A 27,761-nucleotide genomic window follows, 5' to 3' on the forward strand; every position below is an offset into this window, starting at 1 on the left:
CAACACAAACAGATCTGGGACCAGGCTACAAGACAACACAAACAGATCTGGGACCAGGCTACAAGACAACACAAACAGATCTAGGACCAGGCTACAAGACAACACAAACAGATCTAGGACCAGGCTACAAGACAATACAAACAGATCTAGGACCAGGCTACAAGACAACACAAACAGATCTGGGACCAGGCTACAAGAAAAAAAAAAATATATATATATAATAATAATAATATATAGTACCAGTCAAAGGTTTGGACACACCTGCTCATTCAAGGGTTTTTCTTAATTTTTACTATTTTCTACATTGTAGAATAATAATCAAAACTATAAAATAACACATATGGAATCATGTAGTAACTAAAAAAAGAGTAAAACAAATCAAAATATATTTTTGATTCATCAAAGTTACCACCCTTTGCCTTGATGACAGCTTTGAACACTCTTGGCATTCTCTCAACCAGCTTCATGAGGAAGGATTTCCCACTTATGCCGAGCACTTGTTGGCTGCTTTTCCTTCACTCTGTGGTCCAACTCATCCCAAACCATTTAAATTGGGTTGAGGTCAGGTGATTGTGGAGGCCAGATCATCTGATGCAGCACTCCATCACTCTCCCTCTGAGGTCAAATAGCCCTTATACAGCCTGCAGGTGTGTTTTTGGTCATTGGCCTGTTGAAAAACAAATGATAGACCCACTAATCGCAAACCAGATGGGATGGCGTGTCGCTGCAGAATGCTGTGGTAGCCATGCTGGTTAAGTGCGTTGAATTCTAAATAAGTCACTGACCGTGTCACCAGCAAAGCACCCCCACACCTCCATGCTTCACGGTGGGAACCACACAAGCAGAGATCATCCGTTCACCTACTCTGCGTCTCACAAAGACATGGCGGTTGGAACCAATAATCTGAAATTTGGACTGATCAGACCAAAGGACAGATTTCCACCGGTCTAATGTCCATTGTTTGTGTTTCTTGGCCCAAGCAAGTCTCTTCTTATGATCGGTGTCCTTTAGTAGTGGTTTCTTTGCAGCAATTTTAACTGATTCACGCAGTCTCCTCTGAACAGTTGATTTTGAGATGTGTCTGTTACTTGAACTCTGTGAAGCATTTATTTGGGCTGCAATTTCTGAGGCTGGTAACTCTAATGAACTTATCCTCTGCAGCAGAGGTAACTCTGGGTCTTCCTTTCCTGTGGCGGTCCTCATGAGAGCCAGTTTCATCATAGCGCTTCATGGTTTTTGCGACTGCACTTGAAGAAACTTTCAAAGTTCTTGACATTTTCCCGATTGACTGACCTTCATGTCTTAAAGTAATGATGGACTGTCATTTCTCTTTGCTTATTTATGCTGTTCTTGCCATAATATGGGCTTGGTCTATTACCAAATAGGGCTATCTTCTGTATACCACCCCTACCTTGTCACAACACAACTGATTGGCTCAAACGCCTTAAGAAGGAAAGAAATTCCAAAAATGTACTTTTAACAAGGCACACCTGTTAATTGAAATGTATTCCAGGTGACTACCTCATGAAGCTGGTTGAGAGAATGCCAAGAGTGTGCAAAGCTGTCTTCAAGGCAAAGGGAGGCAACTTTGATGAAACTCAATTAGAAAATATATATTGTTTAACATTTTCTGGTTACTACACGATTCAATATGTGTTATTTCATAGTTGTGATGTCTTCACTATTATTCTACAATCTGTAAACAATTGTTGGAAAGATTACTTGTGTCATGCACAAAGTAGATGTCCTAACCAACTTGCAAAAACTATAGTTTGTTAACAAGAAATGTGTGGAGTGGTTGAAAAATGAGTTTTAATGACTACAACATAAGTGTATGTAAACTCCCGACTTCAATTGTACATCATGTACCATACATCTCCCAACAAGACATCACTATCACAGTATAATATACATCGTGTACCATACATCTCCCAACAAGACATCACTATCACAGTATAATATACATCATGTACCATACATCTCCCAACAAGACATCACTATCACAGTATAATATACATCATGTACCATACATCTCCCAACAAAACATCACTATCACAGTATAATATACATCATGTACCATACATCTCCCAACAAGACATCACTCACACAGTATAATATACATCATGTACCATACATCTCCCAACAAGACATCACTATCACAGTATAATGTACATCATGTACCATACATCTCCCAACAAGACATCACTTATCACAGTATAATATACATCATGTACCATACATCTCCCAACAAGACATCACTATCACAGTATAATATACATTGTGTACTCTTTCTGGTAATAATGATTGAAACTGGAAGACGTTTAGATAACGTGTAGGGTACATCTTGTCCAAGCAACTGAGAATGTGTCATGGCAACCTATAAATGTACAACATTTTGTAACAGATTCAGACGTTAAGGCCATAATGCTTGTAGCTTTATGTTTCTTTTCATGTGATATACAAGAGCCTTACAACACTATTGGCTATTGAAAAATGCGGAAAAAAGTTGACCCCAAAAGCCAAGATAGATAATGTAATGTAAGGTAATGTGAAACCAATGGGCCTCCAGCAACGTTGTGAAAGATTAGCTGTTCATCCATCCACAATACATGTAATAACAGTCCATCTTTTTTTCAGCTCAGTGAAGTTAGAGTCCATTACTGTGTCGAATACCAGCAATCCTTCCATTCATCAGTTCATCAAACAATAAGGATGTTATTCAGTGAAAGGCAACATGTCAAAGTTGTCGAGTTGATTTAACTGGGGGAACCACTAACCCCATGCTGGTCTCTCAAAGGAACAACACAAATGGACCTATTTTTAAGTGTAGTGATCTCAGCCAGCCTGTTTGTGAGTACTGCAAGCTCTGGGGTCTGTAAAAACCATGAAGAAAACATCTCTGAGCATAGCCTAAAGGTCCCTCTGGTCAGGATGTCTGTTGTAGAAGATGGACTTTGAGTGTCTCTCATAGTGAGAAAGGTATTCTTCAGTCTCTGTCCATCCCAAAGGACCACAACAATAGAATAGAAAACTGGACAAACAAGAATAAACAAACGTGACCTGTGCAGAATATTGAAATATTAAGTCACTTTCTAAGTGTGTTCTAAAACAGAAACTTCACTGTGCATTTTTATGTGTGTATTGTTTTGTATTATTAGTATTACTGCACTGTTGGAGCTAGAAATATAACCATTTCACCTGCAATAAATAACATCTGAAAATATATGTGCATGAACCAATAAACTGTGATTTGATTTGAGCCTTATCTTGTTTTCCCTTGTCAGTATTTCTGTCTCACCTTTGACCCCCTATCTCAAATGAAAGATGACCTACAGTGTCTTATGAAAAATCTATCAAAAAAGCCTGTGGATGGAATGGGCTCATTGTTCCATAACTCAACAAAACCACACAATATTAAAGGATGATCATAAAAGAAGAGTTATTACTGTAGGAACAGTTGTTATTTCCTCCAAGGTGATGCTAGGTAAAGCTAGAGAGTTCTACATAGGCTGTGTTAACACAGAAAGCCCAAGTCTGATCTTTTGCCACAAAATTGGTATTTTTACCCATCAATCAGATCTTTAATCAATCAGATAAAAAATATGTCCAAAAGATCAGAATTGGGCTGCCTGTGTAAACACATCCATAGTGCTTGTTATTTGTTCTCCAGGTCCTTCTCATCTGTTGTGTGTGTTTCATGTTCTCACCTGGAACAGATGTGTGATTCATGTCACAGTGCAGTGCATTCTTGGACCAACCAACCAACCAACCAACCAACCAGATATCAGATAACTGAGCTGCTTCAGAGAATGAAGAGGGTGTATCAGTGTACAGGAGATAGTGGAAAGTTAACATCTTAAAACCTGTCTTTTTATCTATAGTATGTAGCTCCAGGGATCACCACTGTGTACAGGAGATAGTGGGATGTTAACATCTTAACACCAGTCTTTTTATCTATAGTATGTAGCTCCAGGGATCACCACTGTGTACAGGAGATAGTGGAAAGTTAACATCTTAACACCAGTCTTTATCTATAGTATGTAGCTCCAGGGATCACCACTGTGTACAGGAGATAGTGGAAAGTTAACATCTTAACACCAGTCTTTATCTATAGTATGTAAGTATGTAGCCCCAGGGATCACCACTGTGTACAGGAGATAGTGGAAAGTTAACATCTTAACACCAGTCTTGTTATCTATAGTATGTAGCCCCAGGGATCACCACTGTGTACAGGAGATAGTGGAAAGTTAACATCTTAACACCAGTCTTTATCTATAGTATGTAAGTATGTAGCCCCAGGGATCACCACTGTGTACAGGAGATAGTGGAAAGTTAACATCTTAACACCAGTCTTGTTATCTATAGTATGTAGCCCCAGGGATCACCACTGTGTACAGGAGATAGTGGAAAGTTAACATCTTAACACCAGTCTTGTTATCTATAGTATGTAGCTCCAGGGATCACCACTGTGTACAGGAGATAGTGGAAAGTTAACATCTTAACACCAGTCTTGTTATCTATAGTATGTAGCTCCAGGGATCACCACTGTGTACAGGAGACAGTGGAAAGTTAACATCTTAACACCAGTCTTGTTATCTATAGTATGTAGCTCCAGGGATCACCACTGTGTACAGGAGATAGTGGAAAGTTAACATCTTAACACCAGTCTTGTTATCTATAGTATGTAGCTCCAGGGATCACCACTGTGCTGATCCTTCATATTTTATATCTGTGTACAGGCATTAGTACTAGAAGTCATTGATTAAGCGTCACCGTGGTGATGACTAGAAGATAAATAAATACTACAGCTTGCGATGAGTTAGCACTTTTTTATATATACTGTACTGAAGCCAGCTACATGCCATCTTGTAGGCTAATAATGACCACTGTGACAGATTAAATCGATGCACTGGTATCTAGTGCAGTGATGAAAAGTGCATGGTACACAAAATAAGATGGGCCAGCCTCTTTATTATCAACAGTTTTAAAGAGAACACAATAAATATCACTAATGTCTAGTCCTTGAAAAGAAATGGCTCCGCCGACCCCAAGTTAAAGGTCCAAAGCAATTCCTGAATTAACGTTAGAAATTGATAGATTAACAACATAAATACAGCAATAATCAATTCAGAATTCATATTTTATTCCAAATTCATAAAGTAAATTGACATCGTGATCAGTAGTCAAGTGATATTATGCTCAGTTCATGTTAAGATAACTTTACAGCAAATCAATCCATCAATGCAATAACAGATAGTCAAGTTAAGCACAACCAAACACGACCAAAATCAGGAATAAGAGAATATATATTTTAACTCAGCAATGTGCATTATCAATATGGTATCAAATACATGTCCATATTTGTTGCTTTAAGTTAACATGCTGAATGTGCTAAGTTAGTAATCTTAAAAATAATAAATCTGTTAAAGGCTAAAATAAACATTTATCCAGCCATATATTACAGAAATATACATGACAACAAAAATGTGCTGAGTTAAAATAAGAAACAAAGTAAGCCTGGAATATGTTTCCTCAACAACATCTTCTCTTTTCAGGATCCAAAACATCCAGTATCACAGGGTAAAGCTTGTTTAATAACCCACCGTTTGGTTATCAACCAAGGATCTTTCTTAGGGTTGCAAAATGTTGCTAACTTTCCCCAAATTACCAGGTTTTTTTAATGTATTTTTATTCCCGATTTGAAGATTCCCAGAATAGTGAGGGAAATAAGCAGGAAATTCAGAATCCCCTCATTTTGGAAAGATACCAGAATTTTGCAACACTAAATCTTTCTTTTTGGAAACATAAAAACACGGAATTGGTGCAGATGACATTTGAAACAACAGGCACATACCCATAGTAATACAAAGAGGGTTGCATCTCAAATGGCACACTATTCCCTATATAGTGCACTTCTTTTGACCAGGGTCCAATAGGGCTTTGGACAAAAGAAGTGCACTATATATGAAATAGGGTGCCATTTGGGATGCACACAGGGTTTACATACTGCTTTGAACAAAGACACCTGACTGAACAAAGAACCAAAAAGTTGCCCTAATACGAAAAAAGCAACCTCACAATCCCCCTCTCCCGTTATAATAAATCAGTGTCAACACAACGTTGTGTAATATTAAACAATCTCAGGCAGAAACCAGAAAACAAAAGTTCAAATTAAAGTTTTATTGTATTGTATGAACAATCCAAATGTCAAATTCTTATGTTATAGCAAACCAGTTGTAACAGAAACCAATCCGGTTTAAATGTCTCCTGGTCCATGCAGGTAGCAGACCTGGGTCATATTCATTAGGGCACACTGTTTAAAATCATTTCAAATACTTAAAATGTATTTGATTAAGCTTGCCTTTTGCAGGTGAACCCATAGAAAAGTCCAGAACATGCAAACCCCGCCCACCTGGTACTCCCAGGCAGGCTAAAGCAAATGCTCAAAAGTATTTAAAAGATTTCAAACAGTATTTGAACCCAGGTCTGGCAGGCTGTGGTCTCGTCAGTGGACGTATTCGTCTTCACTCATGTCAGAGTCGTCTGCCTCCACCTCTCCTTCGATCACTGATTTCTTCCCCTTACAACATGACACCAACAGGCCGATGAGGAAAACCTACAGGTGGAAAACATGGAAAGTTACAATCAATCAATCAAACACCACCAGGCCAATGAGAAGAACCTACAGGTGGAAAACATGGACATTTACAATCAATCAAACACCACCAGGCCAATGAGGAGAACCTACAGGAGGAGAACATGGACATTTACAATCAATCAAACACCACCAGGCCAATGAGGAGAACCTACAGGAGGAAAACATGGACATTTACAATCAATCAAACACCACCAGGCCAATGAGGAGAACCTACAGGAGGAAAACATGGACATTTACAATCAATCAAACACCACCAGGCCAATGAGGAGAACCTACAGGAGGAAAACATGGACATTTACAATCAATCAAACACCACCAGGCCAATGAGGAGAACCTACAGGTGGAAAACAGGGACATTTACAATCAATCAAACACCACCAGGCCAATGAGGAGAACCTACAGGAGGAAAACATGGACATTTACAATCAATCAAACACCACCAGGCCAATGAGGAGAACCTACAGGAGGAAAACATGGACATTTACAATCAATCAAACACCACCAGGCCAATGAGGAGAACCTACAGGTGGAAAACAGGGACATTTACAATCAATCAAACACCACCAGGCCAATGAGGAGAACCTACAGGTGGAAAACATGGACATTTACAATCAATCAAACACCACCAGGCCAATGAGGAGAACCTACAGGGGGAAAACATGGACATTTACAATCAATCAAACACCACCAGGCCAATGAGGAGAACCTACAGGAGGAAAACATGGACATTTACAATCAATCAAACACCACCAGGCCAATGAGGAGAACCTACAGGAGGAAAACATGGACATTTACAATCAATCAAACACCACCAGGCCAATGAGGAGAACCTACAGGTGGAAAACATGGACATTTACAATCAATCAAACACCACCAGGCCAATGAGGAGAACCTACAGGAGGAAAACATGGACATTAACAATCAATCAAACACCACCAGGTGGAAAACAGGGAACATATGGAAATAAGTCATGGGCCATCTCCCAATACCCATACTAGCGTACTATATAAATAGTATGTGATAAAATAAAGTTTTATAGTATGTGAAATTTAGAAAATAGTATTCTGATTGCTTTGTGATTGCGTTGACTCCAACCATTCGTTCATTTTGGTACAGCAGGTCAATCTATCTGATTATCAGCTGTCGTCAAACACGTGAGTCAGAAAAGACCAATGAATTCTACTAGATCAAACGCCGAAATGAGTATGCAGTTTAAGTAAATGAGTATGCGGTTTAAGTAAATGAGTACGCAGTTTAAATAAATGAATACGCAGTTTAAATAAATGAGTACGCGGTTTAAGTAAATGAGTACGCAGTTTAAGTAAATGAGTATGCAGTTTAAGTAAATGAGTACGCAGTTTAAATGAGTACGCGGTTTAAGTAAATGAGTACGCGGTTTAAGTAAATGAGTATGCAGTTTAAGTAAATGAGTACGCAGTTTAAATAAATGAGTACGCGGTTTAAGTAAATGAGTACGCAGTTTAAGTAAATGAGTATGCAGTTTAAGTAAATGAGTACGCAGTTTAAATAAATGAGTATGCGGTTTAAGTAAATGAGTATGCAGTTTAAATAAATGAGTATGCGGTTTAAGTAAATGAGTATGCAGTTTAAGTAGGACGCTAGTATGGGGGTCATCTTTAATATCCAAACAATTTAATCAATCAATCAATGAATTGCAGCTATAATTCTAGCAGACTCAGCAGTACTCAGTAAATCTGATCTGCCTTTACACTATAAATTGCACTTATAGTTACACCATCGGTGATATTTTTGCAAGAACATTGTCAATCAAATCTTTGAGTTTCCAACACATACCCCGATAAACGCCCAGTTACCAAAGTAGTAGATGGTACTGAAGAACCAGAACTTGTGGAGGAAAAGGTACGATCTCGTCACAGTGCATTCGTCTGAAAAAGTGACAAGACAAAAAAATAGAAAGAACATAATTGAGTGTTTGCTAACACTGCATTAGTTTGACATCAACAGATAATCTTAGTTCTCTAAACTTAGTTTAGACTCAAGTTGTGTGTGTTTGGAACGACAAATGAATATTAAATGACACAAAAACAAACATATATTTATATTTGTATGTTTCAACAGCACAACATGGCCAGCCTTAGGAGTTCACTGAAGTCACTATGGCTGCGTTTACACAGGCAGCCCAATTCAGATTTTTTTTTTCAATAATTGGTCTTTTGACCAATCAGATCAGGTCATTTGGGCAAACAATCAGAATTGGCTTGCCTGTGTAAATGCAGCCATTATGTCTTTAAACGTTAAAGGATCTTTTCCTGGGAGCAATTAACGGCATTATATTAACTAGTAGTGACCCAACACCGCCACCATTACAGTAGCCCCAAGAGACGCCTCCGCCATGAATCATTATACTAACTAGTAGTGACCCAACACCCCACCATTACAGTAGCCCCAAGAGACGCCTCCGCCATTAATCATTATACTAACTAGTAGTGACCCAACACCCCACCATTACAGTAGCCCCAAGAGACGCCTCCGACATTAATCATTATACTAACTAGTAGTGACCCAACACAGCCACCATTACAGTAGCCCCAAGAGACGCCTCCGCCATGAATCATTATACTAACTAGTAGTGACCCAACACCGCCACCATTACAGTAGCCCCAAGAGACGCCTCCGACATTAATCATTATACTAACTAGTAGTGACCCAACACCGCCACCATTACAGTAGCCCCAAGAGATGCCTCCGCCATTAATCATTATACTAACTAGTAGTGACCCAACACCGCCACCATTACAGTAGCCCCAAGAGACGCCTCCGCCATTAATCATTGTACTAACTAGTAGTGACCCAACACCCCACCATTACAGTAGCCCCAAGAGACGCCTCCGACATTAATCATTATACTAACTAGTAGTGACCCAACACCGCCACCATTACAGTAGCCCCAAGAGACGCCTCCGACATTAATCATTATACTAACTAGTAGTGACCCAACACCGCCACCATTACAGTAGCCCCAAGAGACGCCTCCGACATTAATCATTATACTAACTAGTAGTGACCCAACACCGCCACCATTACAGTAGCCTCCAGAGACGCCTCCGACATTAATCATTATACTAACTAGTATTGACCCAACACCGCCACCATTACAGTAGCCCCAAGAGACGCCTCCGCCATTAATCATTATACTAACTAGTATTGACCCAACACCCCACCATTACAGTAGCCCCAAGAGACGCCTCCGACATGAATCATTATACTAACTAGTAGTGACCCAACACCGCCACCATTACAGTAGCCCCAAGAGACGCCTCCGACATTAATCATTATACTAACTAGTATTGACCCAACACCGCCACCATTACAGTAGCCCCAAGAGACGCCTCCGCCATTAATCATTATACTAACTAGTATTGACCCAACACCCCACCATTACAGTAGCCCCAAGAGACGCCTCCGACATGAATCATTATACTAACTAGTATTGACCCAACACCCCACCATTACAGTAGCCCCAAGAGACGCCTCCGACATGAATCATTATACTAACTAGTAGTGACCCAACACCGCCACCATTACAGTAGCCCCAAGAGATGCCTCCGACATTAATTACAGGCCCTGCAGCATCTGTTTGATCCATGATGCTAATGCAACAGTTAATGGGATGTAAGTAGGAGCCATTATCAACCAAATGCAGTAAAAAGACCAGTCAGACCAGAAATTGACATCCTAATGGTTGTCATTGAGATTGATATTCTAATGGTTGTAGGTTTCAGAGTACCTTCTTATGCTTTTAGAAAGCAAAGTAACACCAAAAGCAAGGAAATAGGAAAATAAGAATCCTAGCATCCTACTGCATGTATTTTAGACTCATTAACTGTTGCATACAATGCAACAGTTAATGGGAGGTAAGTAAAGCACTCATAAACCAAAGAACAGAAATCGGCATTTATTTAGCATACTAATGCTGTTAATACCTTCTTATGAGTCAGAAAGGGGTTGGACATTATAACTCCAAAAGCAGGGAAGGGAGATAAACAGCAGAACTTGGTGTGAATCCAGCATCCTAATGCTTTTATATTAGACTACCTTCTTATGTATGAGTCAGTGTGTGAGGGGTTGGAGAACTGGCAAAGTAACAACTAACTAACTCCACTGTGTCCACGGGCAATATTCTGAATCCACGGCGAGGCTGATGGAACAGGTTTAAGAACGTTTCACATCAAGTGTCACTATGAGGTTAAGATAAAGCAGTGTGATTGGACCCTGTAAAAGGAACATACTCAGGCCTTTATTATATTTTAATATCTTTGCTTTTAGTCAATGTTATTATTCTAGTTAAGAGTTTACTTAAAATGAGAGTTCCTCACTACAGTATGTAGCAACGTATTCCATGAAATGGGAATATGGAGGTATTCACTTGTAGGTTTTGTTTTCCATGTTGAAGAAATGTTGTTGTAAGAAACAATAGGGTGAGTTGGAAGGTTTCAACTGTCAATCAAAGTCCATAAGAAAGACACAGTGGCAGTGGGTGTATGATTAAGTGTGACACAGCAATCACTTGCAGTGTGGTCAGGTGACACAAAGAGGGACTTAGGGAAATTGCAGTTGGCTCAGAACAGGGCAGCACGGCGGGCACTTAAAAGTACACGGAGAGCTAACATTAACAATATGCTTGTCAATCTCTCATGGCTCAAAGTGGAGGAGAGACTGACTTCCTCACTACTTGTTTTTGTAAGAGGTGTTGACAAGTTGAATGTACCAAGGTGTCAGGCACCCATGCATACCCCACAAGACATGCCACCAGAGGATTATTCACACTCCCCAAGTCCAGAACAAACTATGGGAGGCACACAGTACTACATAGAGCCATGACTACATGGAACTCTATTCCACATCAGGTAACTGATGCAAGCAGTAGAATCAGATTTAAAAATCAGAAAAAAAGACACCTTATGGAACAGCAGGGACTGTGAAGAGACACACACAAAGGTACAGACACACACATACATTGTAATATTGTTGTATGGTGGTATTAAACATTGTGCATTGTAGATATGTAGTGGTGTAATAATGTCATATGATGTACGTTTTATCTTTTGTGTTATATGTAATGTAAGTGCCGTAATGTGTTTGAACCCCAGGAAGAGTAGCTGCTGCCTTGGCAGGAACTAATGGGGATCCATAATAAACCCCAGGAAGAGTAGCTGCTGCCTTGGCAGGAACTAATGGGGATCCATAATAAACCCCAGGAAGAGTAGCTGCTGCCTTGGCAGGAACTAATGGGGATCCATAATAAACCCCAGGAAGAGTAGCTGCTGCCTTGGCAGGAACGAATGGGGATCCATAATAAACCCCAGGAAGAGTAGCTGCTGCCTTGGCAGGAACTAATGGGGATCCATAATAAACCCCAGGAAGAGTAGCTGCTGCCTTGGCAGGAACTAATGGGGATCCATAATAAACCCCAGGAAGAGTAGCTGCTGCCTTGGCAGGAACTAATGGGGATCCATAATAAACCCCAGGAAGAGTAGCTGCTGCATTGGCAGGAACTAATGGGGATCCATAATACACCCCAGGAAGAGCAGCTGCTGCCTTGGCATGAACTAATAAATACAAATACTTGCATGCAGTCTTATTACCCAAGCAAAGCACTTGCTGTGCAACTGTGTAACTAACGATGGCCCTGTCCTCACTTAAGGCTACAATTTGGGATCTGAGAATCTGTTCAATGGTCATTCCAATTGTTGATATGCACCTGCATTCTTAATAAAAAAATAAATAAAACAATTCCTTATGAATTTGCAAGGGGTTACATTTCCCTAGCCCGTCCCTTAGCTGTATACCAAAACAAGTGGCAGGGCTACCGTTTTGTTGTTTTTCAAATCCCAGAGTGGAACTTTAAAGTGCCCCTGTCCTGACTGATGTGCCTTAGAGGGGCTGTTAACTCCGTAGAGGAACCCAGCCTCGGGCTAACTGTGTCACGGTAACTGAAAAAGACTGTGACTCTTCTTGTAAAGTAGAAAGCTGTGTCACTGTCACTGTGGATAGGGCTGATCCCTGGATAACTTCCCATGTGAAGTCACAGTCGACAGACTCTTAAACACCACTCATATGTCATAATGCACTGCAGACCTACATGTAATAAACTCAGCAAAAAAGAAACGCCCTCTCACTATCAACTGCCTTTATTTTCAGCAAACACAAAAATTTGTAAATATTTGTATGAACATAACAAGATTCAACAACTGAGACATAAACTGAACAAGTTCCACAGACATGTGACTAACAGAAATGGAATAATGTGTCCCTGAACAAAGGGGAGGGGGGGGTCAAAATCAAAAGTAACAGTCAGTAACTGGTGTGGCCACCAGCTGCATTAAGTACTGCAGTGCATCTCCTCGTCATGGACTGCACCAGATTTGCCAGTTCTTGCTGTGAGATGTTACCTCACTCTTCCACCAAGGCACCTGCAAGTTCCCGGACATTTCTGGGGGGAATGGCCCTAGCCCTCACCCTCTGATCCAACAGGTCCCAGACGTGCTCAATGAGATTGAGATCCGGGCTCTTCGCTGGCCATGGCAGAACACTGACATTCTGTCTTGCAGGAAATCACGCACAGAACGAGCAGTATGGCTGGTGGCATTGTCATGCTGGAGGGTCATGTCAGGATGAGCCTGCAGGAAGGGTACCACATACATGAGGGAGGAGGATGTCTTCCCTGTAACGCACAGCATTGAGATTGCCTGCAATGACAATAAGCTCAGTCCGATGATGCTGTGACACACCGCCCCAGACCATGACGGACCCTCCACCTCCAAATCGATCCCGCTCCAGAGTACAGGCCTCGATGTAACACTCATTCCTTCGACGATAAACGCGAATCCGACCATCACAAATGGTGAGACAAAACCGCGACTCCTCAGTGAAGAGCACTTTTTGCCAGTCCTGTCTGGTCCAGCGAAGGTGGGTTTGTGCCCATAGGCAACGTTGCTGCCAGTGATGTCTGGTGAGGACCTGCCATACAACAGGCCAACAAGCCCTCAGTCCAGCTTCTCTCAGCCTATTGTGGACAGTCTGAGCACTGATGGATGGATTGTGCGTTCCTGGTGTAACTCGGGCAGTTGTTGTTGCCATCCTGTACCTGTCCCGCAGGTGTGATGTTCGGATGTACTGATCCTGTGCAGGTGTTGTTAAACATGGTCTGTCACTGCAAGGACGATCAGCTGTCCGTCCCGTCTCCCTGTAGCGCTGTCTTAGGTATAATTTTTACAAATTATCTTTGAAAGACAGGGTCCTGAAAAAGGGACGTTTCTGTTTTTTCTGAGTTTATGTGGTGTTATGTCATATGTACTGCAGGCTTGTATCTTAGCAACAACCCATCTCATATGTACTGCAGGCTTGTATCTTAGCAACAACCCATCTCATATGTACTGCAGGCTTGTATCTTAGCAACAACACTTCTCATATGTACTGCAGGCTTGTATCTTAGCAACAACACTTCTCATATGTACTGCAGGCTTGTATCTTAGCAACAACACTTCTCATATGTACTGCAGGCTTGTATCTTAGCAACAACACTTCTCATATGTACTGCAGGCTTGTATCTTAGCAACAACACATCTCATATGTACTGCAGGCTTGTATCTTAGCAACAACCCATCTCAACCCATCTTGTATCTTAGCAACAACCCATCTCAACCCATCTTGTATCTTAGCAACAACCCATCTCATATGTACTGCAGGCTTGTATCTTAGCAACAACACATCTCATATGTAGTGTAAATATCTAGCTAATATAGGATGTTTTAGTCACAGTTAATGTACCGTAAACGTCCATCTACATCTATATAATGTGTTTTAAACACAGAGAGCTGAGGGACTGGATGGGCATGCCAGCAACTGTTGCTGTTTGCTTTAGAATTTAAACAAATAAAAGAATGACTGAAGTTTAAGGAAGAAAACCACAACTTTAACCAACACGATAGAGAAACAGTTTGACTATCATATACTGTGTTGCACTAGAATCTGGCCAGGAGATTTAAGGTGACTTAGAAAAGAAGATCCAACTCACAGAAATCCTTTCTAAGACACACCACGAACCAACCATGCAAACCATCTGAGACTGTCGCTGCAGCTCTAAACAAAGTTATTTATGTGTGTGTGTGTGTGTGTGTGTGTGTGCAGACAAGGAGAATCCTGGGTAATAGCTAAGCTGCTCTCTAGTCGCCACAGTGCAACAAAAAAGAAAGACAAGAAAAAAATAGCATTTGAAAAGAAGTGGGTAAACTGTGTAATTCACTTGTCTTCAGGGCTGGAGGGCTGAGGTATCCATGACAGGCTAAGGCTGTTGTCCAAATGGAACTCTAGTCCTTACATTCTAAACTACTTCTGATGAGAGCCCTATGGGCCTGGGTCATAAGTAGTGCACTATATAGTACATGCGGTGCAATTTGGGACAGAGCCTAAGAGAGTGGCCAGTCAAGTTGCTCTATTCAGCTCTAAATGGAGAGGAGGAGAGGCACAAAGGAAGAGGAGAAGGAGGAGGAGGAGAAAAGTGGAGATAGAGGAGACAGAGAGATTGGCGGTCAGATTGCCCTTAGGCTTCGGAGTTTTCCTATTCTGTCAGAGTTTGGGGAATCCCCAGTCTTACCTGTTGAGCCGGTCCCAGGAAGGGAAAGGTAGGGAGTTTACATGGATAAGAAGGAAATGAAAGTTGTGACGTAATAAATATGAGCTGTAGGGACAGATACTGTTGGCCAGTGGAATGGGCTAAAGTACAAACAATGTGATTGGAAACACGCTTTGCCAGTGACTTAAAAATAAACCCAACTCTGGAGAGAAAGCATTCAACAAGGGTCAAGAGATGAGGATGGGACAACATTTGATGTCCATTCTAAAAGCTGGAGATGCAATATAGTAATTAGATATTTAGCTAAATATGGTGCAATATTTGTTCAATATTGTGCTCGGTCCCTGACATAAAATAAAGAACCTAAAATAAAGAAACCAGTGCTTGGAGCCTACTGAAGACGGCTTAGCATGTAATGTAGCAGTTAGCTACGTGTGAAGTGTTGTAATGTAGCAGTTAGCTACGTGTGAAGTATTGTATTGTAGCAGTTAGCTACGTGTGAAGTATTGTATTGTAACAGTTAGCTACGTGTGAAGTATTGTATTGTTGCAGTTAGCTACGTGTGAAGTATTGTATTGTAGCAGTTAGCTACGTGTGCAGTATTGTAATGTAGTAGTTATGTACGTGTGAAGTATTGTATTGCAGCAGTTAGCTACATGTGAAGTATTGTATTGCAGCAGTTAGCTACGTGTGAAGTATTGTAATGTAGCAGTTATGTACGTGTGAAGTATTGTAATGTAGCAGTTATGTACGTGTGAAGTTTTGTAATGTAGCAGTTATGTACATGTGAAGTATTGTATTGTAGCAGTTATGTACGTGTGAAGTATTGTAATGTAGCAGTTAGCTACGTGTGAAGTATTGTAATGTAGCAGTTAGCTATGTGTGAGGTATTGTAATGTAGCAGTTAGCTATGTGTGATGTATTGTAATGTAGCAGTTAGCTATGTGTGAAGTATTGTAATGTAGCAGTTAGGTATGTGTGAAGTCTTGTATTGTAGCAGTTAGCTAACTACTACAATACTTCACATGTAGCTAACTGCTACAATACTTCACGCATAGCTATGTGTGAAGTATTGTATTGTAGCAGTTAGCTATGTGTGAAGTATTGTATTGTAGAAGTTAGCTATGTGTGAAGTATTGGATTCTAGCAGTTAGCTACGTGTGAAGTATTGTATTTTAGCAGTTAGCTACGTGTGAAGTATTGTATTGTAGCAGTTAGTATTGGCATGTCTCCTTTAGTATGATTTATTGAGTAAATAGCAAGTGCTGTTATCTGGACCGTAAACACATGGTCAACCCTCTGTGTGTGTGAGAGAGAGCCGAACACTGGAGGGAATTAAAATGACCAACCTTTGAAAGTGAAGCTCACTTTACTTAATCAGTTTGATTCTCACATTTCCCATTGATCAAGGAAGCTTACGTAACTGGCCCAATTATTTTTGTGCGGTGATAAAGGAGGCCAACTACCACCACGGATATGTGATGTGCTTTCCTATAACAACATCCACAAAGAAACACTGTGCATTCATCTTCTTGACTTTCGTCAATAACTGATCGTGTTATTATTGTTCGACCATTTCAATAACAGTCAGATAAACCCAATTGGTCAGATAAAAATTTGAAAAAAGTGTAAATGATTAACATAGCAAGCACAATACTTATTTAAGCAAGAAAACTACTTCATCTCTTTACATACATTATCAACTCTGCTCCATAGCTATTAAAAAGGTCCTAGAGGCTCTAGATTTCCCAAACGACGTTGGTAGAGACAGTCAGGATGACCCCACTGACGTTGGTAGAGACAGTCAGGATGACCCCACTGACGTTGGTAGAGACAGTCAGGATGACCCCACTGACGTTGGTAGAGACAGTCAGGATGACCCCACTGACGTTGGTAGAGACAGTCAGGATGACCCCACTGACGTTGGTAGAGACAGTCAGGATGACCCCACTGACGTTGGTAGAGACAGTCTGGATGACCCCACTGACGTTGGTAGAGACAGTCAGGATGCCATGGAGATGGAGGAGTGTTGTCTGGCTATGTTGGACGTGTTCTAGTTGTAATTTGTGTATATTTGTATTATACTTTATTTTTGTTGTCTGGCTAGGAGACGTGTCGTGTTGTCTGGGTATGGTAGAGAGATAGGAGACGTGTTGTGTTGTCTGACTATGGTAGAGAGATAGGAGACGTGTTGTGTTGTCTGGGTATGGTAGAGAGATAGGAGACGTGTTGTGTTGTCTGACTATGGTAGAGAGATAGGAGACGTGTTGTGTTGTCTGACTATGGTAGAGAGATAGGAGACGTGTTGTGTTGTCTGACTATGGTAGAGAGATAGGAGACGTGTTGTGTTGTCTGGCTATGGTAGAGAGATAGGAGACGTGTTGTGTTGTCTGGCTATGGTAGAGAGATAGGAGACGTGTTGTGTTGTCTGGCTATGGTAGAGAGATAGGAGACGTGTTGTGTTGTCTGGGTATGGTAGAGAGATAGGAGACGTGTTGTGTTGTCTGGGTATGGTAGAGAGATAGGAGACGTGTTGTGTTGCCTGGGTATGGTAGAGAGATAGGAGACGTGTTGTGTTGTCTGGGTATGGTAGAGAGATAGGAGACGTGTTGTGTTGCCTGGGTATGGTAGAGAGATAGGAGACGTGTTGTGTTGCCTGGGTATGGTAGAGAGATAGGAGACGTGTTGTGTTGCCTGGGTATGGTAGAGAGATAGGAGACGTGTTGTGTTGCCTGGATATGGTAGAGAGATAGGAGACGTGTTGTGTTGTCTGGCTATGGTAGAGAGATAGGAGACGTGTTGTGTCGCCTGGGTATGGTAGAGAGATAGGAGACGTGTTGTGTTGCCTGGGTATGGTAGAGAGATAGGAGACGTGTTGTGTTGCCTGTGTATGGTAGAGAGATAGGAGACGTGTTGTGTTGTCTGACTATGGTAGAGAGATAGGAGACGTGTTGTGTTGTCTGACTATGGTAGAGAGATAGGAGACGTGTTGTGTTGTCTGACTATGGTAGAGAGATAGGAGACGTGTTGTGTTGTCTGACTATGGTAGAGAGATAGGAGACGTGTTGTGTTGCCTGTCTAAGTTATGGAGCCATCTGGGGTATTGTGACTGTCCCCGCTGAGCTGCTCCTATCACACTGTTACCTCAAACTGCTGCTTCACACTGATCGAGAATCAGGTCCCCCCTCTTTATTCATTATGATTTAAAGGCTAAACTGATCCTAGATCAGCACTCCTCCTTTCAGATAGTGTGAATAAGGGCCCAGGCATGCGGAGCTGCTCCTATCCCACTGATCTCAGACCAGGCATGGGGTTCTGGTAGTGGTTGGTACCGACAGACAGACACTGGGCTGACTCCATCGGGTTATTGTTTAAACCAAAACGTCCCTTATATTGTTTCTTATTAGGGATATTTACAAATGGAAAACATTTCTTAACATTTAAACTACAATTTTAATATCACAAATTCCATGTGTATTCACAATGCAGCTGTGCTGCTAACAGCAACGGTTTGGGTCTCAAGGTGTGTCCCTTTCAGACGGTGAAGCATTGCACCTTTACCAACATTACTGTACCTCAGTTCCACCTCACAAAGCTTGTATTTCCATCTCATTTAACTTCTCAAAGTATTGTCATACTGTTGCTTGCCTTTCTCTGCCATTTTTCCAACTGTTAACGACCTATAAATCGAGTAGACTCCTAAATAATTGATTCCTCGACTCCTTGCACGTCGACTCCCAATTCTGAGAGTCAAGATTCGATTCCGCTAGGAATCTACTCCTAAGATTCAGCATTTTTGGAACAGAGGAGACTGATTAGTTGCCGTACTTCCGAGAACACAAACATAATGAGGGGCATAGCAACGAGCTAGCGAGGGACGGAGAGAGAAGGGAGGTCTATCAATATAGACAGGTCAGCCACCAGGCAGACAGTCAGAACCATGACCTAGGTCTATTGATCAGTATAGACAGGTCAGCCACCAGACAGACAGTCAGAACCGTGTACTAGGCCTATCTATCAGTATAGACAGGTCAGCCACCAGGCAGACAGTCAGAACCATGACCTAGGTCTATCGATCAGTATAGACAGGTCAGACACCAGACAGACAGTCAGAACCGTGTACTAGGCCTATCTATCAGTATAGACAGGTCAGCCACCAGACAGACAGACAGAACCGTGTACTAGGTCTATCTATCAGTATAGACTGGTCAGCCACCAGACAGACAGTCAGAACCGTGTACTAGGCCTATCTATCAGTATAGACAGGTCAGCCACCAGACAGACAGTCAGAACCGTGCACTAGGCCTATCTATCAGTATAGGCAGGTCAGCCACCAGACAGACAGACAGTCAGAACCGTGTACTTGGTCTATCTATCAGTATAGGCAGGTCAGCCACCAGACAGACAGACAGTCAGAACCGTGCACTAGGCCTATCTATCAGTATAGGGAGGTCAGCCACCAGACAGTCAGAACTGTGCACTAGGCCTATCTATCAGTATAGACAGGTCAGCCACCAGACAGACAGTCAGAACCATGTACTAGGCCTATCTATCAGTATAGACAGGTCAGCCACCAGACAGACAGACAGTCAGAACCGTGCACTAGCCTATCTATCAGTATAGACAGGTCAGCCACCAGACAGACAGTCAGAACCGTGTACTAGGTCTATCTATCAGTATAGGCAGGTCAGCCACCAGAGAGACAGTCAGAACCGTGCACTAGGCCTATCTATCAGAATAGACAGGTCCGCCACCAGACAGACAGTCAGAACCGTGTACTAGGTCTATCTATCAGTATAGACAGGTCAGCCACCAGGCAGACAGTCAGAACCGTGTACTAGGTCTATCTATCAGTATAGACAGGTCAGCCACCAGGTAGACAGTCAGAACCGTGCACTAGGCCTATCTATCAGTATAGGCAGGTCAGCCACCAGACAGACAGTCAGAACCGTGCACTAGGCCTATCTATCAGTATAGGCAGGTCAGCCACCAGACAGACAGTCAGAACCGTGCACTAGGTCTATCTATCAGTATAGACAGGTCAGCCACCAGGCAGACAGTCAGAACCGTGTACTAGGCCTATCTATCAGTATAGACAGGTCAGCCACCAGACAGACAGTCAGAACCGTGTACTAGGTCTATCTATCAGTATAGGCAGGTCAGCCACCAGGCAGACAGTCAGAACCGTGTACTAGGTCTATCTATCAGTATAGGCAGGTCAGCCACCAGACAGACAGTCAGAACCGTGTACTACGTCTATCTATCAGTATAGGCAGGTCAGCCACCAGACAGACAGTCAGAACCGTGTACTAGGCCTATCTATCAGTATAGACAGGTCAGCCACCAGACAACCTAGCTATCGGCAATCAAAAGCTGTATCTCGCAATGCAATATCTCGCAATTTCTTGGCTTGCAATGTCTCGCAACTTCAGTAAAGTAGGGCCTATCATCACTGAATAGGCAAGAATATTCTACACGCAACAGACTGAAGACTGAACACACACTGGCATCATTAGCAAAAATAAATATCAGGTGAGCCAGTGAGAGAGAGAGAGAGAGAGAGAGAGAGAGGAGGGGGCAAGCCTTGCAAATTCACCAAAGTTCGCCTCTTCCTCTCTGGTTTTCTTTAAATTACAACTTTCCCCAGGCCTTTATAGACTATCGTCTAGCTAGGCTATAACACCAGAAAATAATAGGTTTCCCCAGGCCTTTATAGACTATCGTCTAGCTAGGCTATAACACCAGAAAATAATAGGTTTCCCCAGGCCTTTATAGACTATCGTCTAGCTAGGCTATAACACCAGAAAATAATAGGTTTCCCCAGGCCTTTATAGACTATCGTCTAGCTAGGCTATAACACAGAAAATAATAGGTTTCCCCAGGCCTTTATAGACTATCGTCTAGCTAGGCTATAACACAGAAAATAATAGGTTTCCCCAGGCCTTTATAGACTATCGTCTAGCTAGGCTATAACACCAGAAAATAATAGGTTTCCCCAGGCCTTTATAGACTACCGTCTAGCTAGGCTATAACACAGAAAATAATAGGTTTCCCTAGGCCTTTATAGACTACCGTCTAGCTAGGCTATAACACCAGAAAATAATAGGTTTCCCCAGGCCTTTATAGACTATCGTCTAGCTAGGCTATAACACAGAAAATAATAGGTTTCCCCAGGCCTTTATAGACTATCGTCTAGCTAGGCTATAACACAGAAAATAATAGGTTTCCCCAGGCCTTTATAGACTATCGTCTAGCTAGGCTATAACACAGAAAATAATAGGTTTCCCCAGGCCTTTATAGACTACCGTCTAGCTAGGCTATAACACCAGAAAATAATAGGTTTCCCCAGGCCTTTATAGACTATCGTCTAGCTAGGCTATAACACAGAAAATAATAGGTTTCCCCAGGCCTTTATAGACTACCGTCTAGCTAGGCTATAACACCAGAAAATAATAGGTTTCCCCAGGCCTTTATAGACTATCGTCTAGCTAGGCTATAACACCAGAAAATAATTTTGTGGGAAAAAACCTTTTCGTAAGGTTAAGGATCCCAACTTGGTTTAAACGTTCACACCTCTATTTCTAATACAGCCATTTCTAATGTTAGTACACAATGAGGGACTAACTTAGATGATAGCAAAGCAACCCGACCACCCTGTCTCTCTCTCCTCCTTCCATCTTTCTCCTCCACCACCTTCCCTCTTTCTTTGTCCTGCACCACCTTCCCTCTCTCTTTGTCCTGCACCACCTTCCCTCTCTCTTTGTCCTGCACCACCTTCCCTCTCTCTTTGTCCTGCACCACCTTCCCTCTCTCTTTGTCCTCCACCACCTTCCCTCTCTAATTGTCCTGCACCACCTTCCCTCTCTCTTTGTCCTGCACCACCTTCCCTCTCTCTTTGTCCTGCACCACCTTCTCTCTCTCTTTCTCCTCCAACACCTTCCCTCTCTCTTTCTCTTCCACCACCTTCCCTCTCTCTTTGTCCTGCACCACCTTCCCTCTCTCTTTGTCCTGCACCACCCTCCCTCTCTCTTTGTCTTGCACCACCTTCCCTCTCTCTTTGTCCTGCACCACCCTCCCTCTCTCTTTGTCCTGCACCACCTTTCCTCTCTCTTTGTCCTGCACCACCTTCCCTCTCTCTTTGTCCTGCACCATCTTCCCTCTCTCTTTGTCCTGCACCATCTTCCCTCTCTCTTTGTCCTGCACCACCTTCCCTCTCTCTTTGTCCTGCACCACCTTCTCTCTCTCTTTCTCCTCCACCACCTTCCCTCTCTCTTTCTCTTCCACCACCTTCCCTCTCTCTTTGTCCTGCACCACCTTCCCTCTCTCTTTGTCCTGCACCACCTTCCCTCTCCTCCCTCTCTATTTTCCTCCCACTCCCCCTCTCTCGCTTCCACAACCACCTCTTCTCCCGGTTATTTTTCCTCCACCACTTCGGCCATCTGCAGCACCCCAGCTGCCCTGCTGAATTACAGGGCTCAGAGTCTCCGCCTCCACAGATGGCTCTCTACAGTGGTCTGCCTAAACAAATTACTGTGTACACCTCTGACCCACTTCACCTTGAAATACACCTCTACTGTTCCAGTTCCCTGTGTGTGTGTGGTTGTGGTGTGTGGTGTGTGTGGTGTGTGTGTGTGTGTGTGTGTATGTGTGTGTGTGTGTGGAGAGAGCACTGTTACCGTTCCTAGACTAGAGGAGAAACACAGACCACTTGTGAGCATCAGGTAATTCAACCTTCAGTAAAGATGCAGAGGCGAGGGGAGTGTGTGTGTGTGTTGGGAGGTGAGAGAGAGGAAGGTGAGCGCTGGCTGGCTTCTCTTACATGATACATTATGTATGGTAGCTTTTATACACACAGCCAAGTAGATCTATAAGGGGATCACAGTCTTTCCCACAGTACTAACAAGGACACCATTTCCCACAGTACTAACAAGGACACTATTTCCCACAGTTCTAACAAGTACACTATTTCCCACAGTACTAACAAGGACACTATTTCCTACAGTACTAACAAGGACACTATTTCCCACAGTACTAACAAGGACACTATTTCCCACAGTTCTAACAAGTACACTATTTCCCACAGTACTAACAAGGACACTATTTCCCAAAGTACTAACAAGGACACTATTTCCCACAGTACTAACAAGGACACTATTTCCCACAGTACTAACAAGGACACTATTTCCTACAGTACTAAAAAGGACACTATTTCCTACAGTACTAACAAGGACACTATTTCCCACAGTACTAACAAGGACACTATTTCCCACAGTACTAACAAGGACACTATTTCCTACAGTACTAACAAGGACACTATTTCCCACAGTACTAACAAGGACACTATTTCCTACAGTACTAACAAGGACACTATTTCCTACAGTACTAACAAGGACACTATTTCTCACAGTACTAACAAGGACACTATTTCCCACAGTACTAACAAGGACACTATTTCCAACAGTACTAACAAGGACACTATTTCCTACAGTATTAACAAGGACACTATTTCCAGCGTTCAAGGTTTCTTCCATTTTGAATTCCTTTCTCCTCCATCAAAACAAACACTAGTCCTGGACATGTTACAGTACTCTACTAGACAAGACTTCCTGGGCCCCAAGAGAGTCTCCCTCACTCCCTCCCTCCCTTCCTCTCTCTCTCTCTCTCCCTCCCTCCCTCCCTCCCTCCCCCTCTCTCTCCGTCTCTTCTTCCCTAGTTAAAAGCTTTCATAGCATCACAAGATTCAACAACAAAATTGACCGTGGAAGTGCTCTACTAATCTGTTTTTGAAAATTGTGAGTGAATCTTCTGAGAAATCTCCAATGGTCACACCAAATGTGATGTTCTAAATAAAAAGGGCCAGGAAGGAAGGAAAGTGACATTTAATTCAATAATTGAAAGAAAGTGCAACATGTCTGGTCTGTTCAAGTCAAATAAGGAAGAGAGGGTGTGTGTGGCTTTCTCACCAGTCAGTTGCAATTAATAATAATAACTTTTTCTCAGACTAATGTGTCCAAAGGGTGAAATCTATTCCTTGAAGTACGCTCCCCAGCAGAACTTGGTTCCACTTCAAATACTGTGAGAAATCTTTCAAATAACAGTAGCGTTGCTTAAGCCTGCCTGGAATGTCAGATGGGCGGGATTTGCATATTTACCTGTAACTGTTCTATTGTTTCCATAGCACCAGGCAAGCTCAATCATACCCAGATAAAGTATGTGAAATGATTTCAAATAGTATTTGAACCCAGGTCTGATGAGAAGCGCTCCACTCCAAGAGTAATCAGTGTGAACGGTGAGATGTATTCCATGAAGTCCTCTCATCAGTCTACCTGATCAGAACTCCACTAGAGAAACGTCAGTCAGTCGGTCTGCACATCCCATCTCCATGGAGCGCGCACACACACACACACACACACACACACACACACACACACACACACACACACACACACACACACACACACACACACACACACACACACACACACACTCCATGGAACCACAACCAGACGGTGTGTTATTAATTGAATAATCCCGTAATTGTCTACTGGGTTTTAATACTGTGTGAGGTCATTATAAAGCATGAGACTGCATACCAGACTGAGCCAGACAAGACAGTAACCCTCCAGTCTGGACAGAGACAGACAAGAAGAGAGTAACCCTCCAGTCTAGACAGAGACAGACAAGAAGAGAGTAACCCTCCAGTCTAGACAGAGACAGACAAGAAGAGAGTAACCCTCCAGTCTGGACAGAGACAGACAAGAAGAGAGTAACCCTCCAGTCTGGACTGGGAGACAGACAAGAAGAGAGTAACCCTCCAGTCTAGACAGAGACAGACAAGAAGAGAGTAACCCTCCAGTCTGGACAGAGACAGACAATAAGAGAGTAACCCTCCAGTCTAGACAGAGACAGACAAGAAGAGAGTAACCCTCCAGTCTGGACAGAGACAGACAAGAAGAGAGTAACCCTCCAGTCTAGACAGAGACAGACAAGAAGAGAGTAACCCTCCAGTCTGGACAGAGACAGACAAGAAGAGAGTAACCCTCCAGTCTGGACTGGGAGACAGACAAGAAGAGAGTAACCCTCCAGTCTAGACAGAGACAGACAAGAAGAGAGTAACCCTCCAGTCTAGACAGAGACAGACAAGAAGAGAGTAACCCTCCAGTCTGGACAGAGACAGACAAGAAGAGAGTAACCCTCCAGTCTGGACAGAGACAGACAAGAGGGGAGTAACCCTCCAGTCTAGACAGAGACAGACAAGAAGAGAGTAACCCTCCAGTCTAGACAGAGACAGACAATAAGAGAGTAACCCTCCAGTCTAGACAGAGACAGACAAGAAGAGAGTAACCCTCCAGTCTGGACAGAGACAGACAAGAAGAGAGTAACCCTCCAGTCTAGACAGAGACAGACAAGAAGAGAGTAATCCTCCAGTCTGGACAGAGACAGACAAGAAGAGAGTAACCCTCCAGTCTAGACAGAGACAGACAAGAAGAGAGTAACCCTCCAGTCTAGACAGAGACAGACAAGAAGAGAGTAACCCTCCAGTCTAGACAGAGACAGACAAGAAGAGAGTAACCCTCCAGTGTAGACAGAGACAGACAAGAGAGTAACCCTCCAGTCTGGACAGAGACAGACAAGAAGAGAGTAACCCTCCAGTCTAGACAGAGACAGACAAGAAGAGAGTAACCCTCCAGTCTAGACAGAGAGACAGACAAGAAGAGAGTAGCCCTCCAGTCTAGACAGAGATAGACAAGAAGAGAGTAACCCTCCAGTCTAGACAGAGACAGACAAGAAGAGAGTAACCCTCCAGTCTAGACAGAGACAGACAAGAAGAGAGTAACCCTCCAGTCTGGACAGAGACAGACAATAAGAGAGTAACCCTCCAGTCTGGACAGAGACAGACAAGAAGAGAGTAACCCTCCAGTCTGGACAGAGACAGACAAGAGGGGAGTAACCCTCCAGTCTAGACAGAGACAGACAAGAAGAGAGTAACCCTCCAGTCTAGACAGAGACAGACAAGAAGAGAGTAACCCTCCAGTCTAGACAGAGACAGACAAGAAGAGAGTAACCCTCCAGTCTGGACAGAGACAGACAAGAAGAGAGTAACCCTCCAGTCTGGACAGAGACAGACAAGAAGAGAGTAACCCTCCAGTCTGGACAGAGACAGACAAGAAGAGAGTAACCCTCCAGTCTAGACAGAGACAGACAAGAAGAGAGTAACCCTCCAGTCTAGACAGAGACAGACAAGAAGAGAGTAACCCTCCAGTCTAGACAGAGACAGACAAGAAGAGAGTAACCCTCCAGTGTAGACAGAGACAGACAAGAGAGTAACCCTCCAGTCTGGACAGAGACAGACAAGAAGAGAGTAACCCTCCAGTCTAGACAGAGACAGACAAGAAGAGAGTAACCCTCCAGTCTAGACAGAGAGACAGACAAGAAGAGAGTAGCCCTCCAGTCTAGACAGAGATAGACAAGAAGAGAGTAACCCTCCAGTCTAGACAGAGACAGACAAGAAGAGAGTAACCCTCCAGTCTAGACAGAGACAGACAAGAAGAGAGTAACCCTCCAGTCTGGACAGAGACAGACAAGAAGAGAGTAACCCTCCAGTCTGGACAGAGACAGACAATAAGAGAGTAACCCTCCAGTCTGGACAGAGACAGACAAGAAGAGAGTAACCCTCCAGTCTAGACAGAGACAGACAAGAAGAGAGTAACCCTCCAGTCTAGACAGAGACAGACAAGAAGAGAGTATCCCTCCAGTCTAGACAGAGACAGACAAGAAGAGAGTAACCCTCCAGTCTGGACAGAGACAGACAAGAAGAGAGTAACCCTCCAGTCTAGACAGAGACAGACAAGAAGAGAGTAACCCTCCAGTCTGGACAGAGACAGACAAGAAGAGAGTAACCCTCCAGTCTGGACAGAGACAGACAAGAAGAGAGTAACCCTCCAGTCTGGACAGAGACAGACAAGAAGAGAGTAACCCTCCAGTCTAGACAGAGACAGACAAGAAGAGAGTAACCCTCCAGTCTAGACAGAGACAGACAATAAGAGAGTAACCCTCCAGTCTAGACAGAGACAGACAAGAAGAGAGTAACCCTCCAGTCTGGACAGAGACAGACAAGAAGAGAGTAACCCTCCAGTCTGGACAGAGACAGACAAGAAGAGAGTAACCCTCCAGTCTGGACAGAGACAGACAAGAAGAGAGTAACCCTCCAGTCTAGACAGAGACAGACAAGAAGAGAGTAACCCTCCAGTCTGGACAGAGACAGACAAGAAGATCATTCAGGTGAGAAAAAACATCACCCAGATAGGCAAGCCGTGTGAGAAACTCGTCATTATGCAAGCGGTATTCCCAAACTGGGGTACGCCAAATAAAAATGTGATTAACATTTATAATGTGAAAATGGTTAACTTTGTTAAAGCAAGGTCCCTGAACTCTTGTGTATTTTCTGCACTATGCAATGATATGGGCAGTGACCATGTAACACTT

General features: G+C 42.9%; 1 protein-coding gene across 1 annotated transcript in view; it reads right to left on the reverse strand.

The window, feature by feature from the left end:
- Positions 1–5,121: 5,121 nt before the first annotated feature.
- LOC115152787 (probable lysosomal cobalamin transporter) overlaps positions 5,122–27,761 on the reverse strand; it is a 181,299-nt gene continuing 158,659 nt past the window's right edge. Inside the window, exons 16-17 of the mRNA XM_029697581.1 lie at positions 8,474–8,565; positions 5,122–6,616 (exon numbers count right to left, since the gene is read on the reverse strand). Of these exons, the coding sequence (XP_029553441.1) occupies positions 6,506–6,616; positions 8,474–8,565 (203 nt within the window). The 3' untranslated portion in view covers positions 5,122–6,505. The remainder of the gene's footprint in view (positions 6,617–8,473; positions 8,566–27,761) is intronic.

This window comes from Salmo trutta, chromosome 18, assembly GCF_901001165.1.
Source record: "Salmo trutta chromosome 18, fSalTru1.1, whole genome shotgun sequence".
Lineage (NCBI taxonomy): Eukaryota > Metazoa > Chordata > Actinopteri > Salmoniformes > Salmonidae > Salmo > Salmo trutta.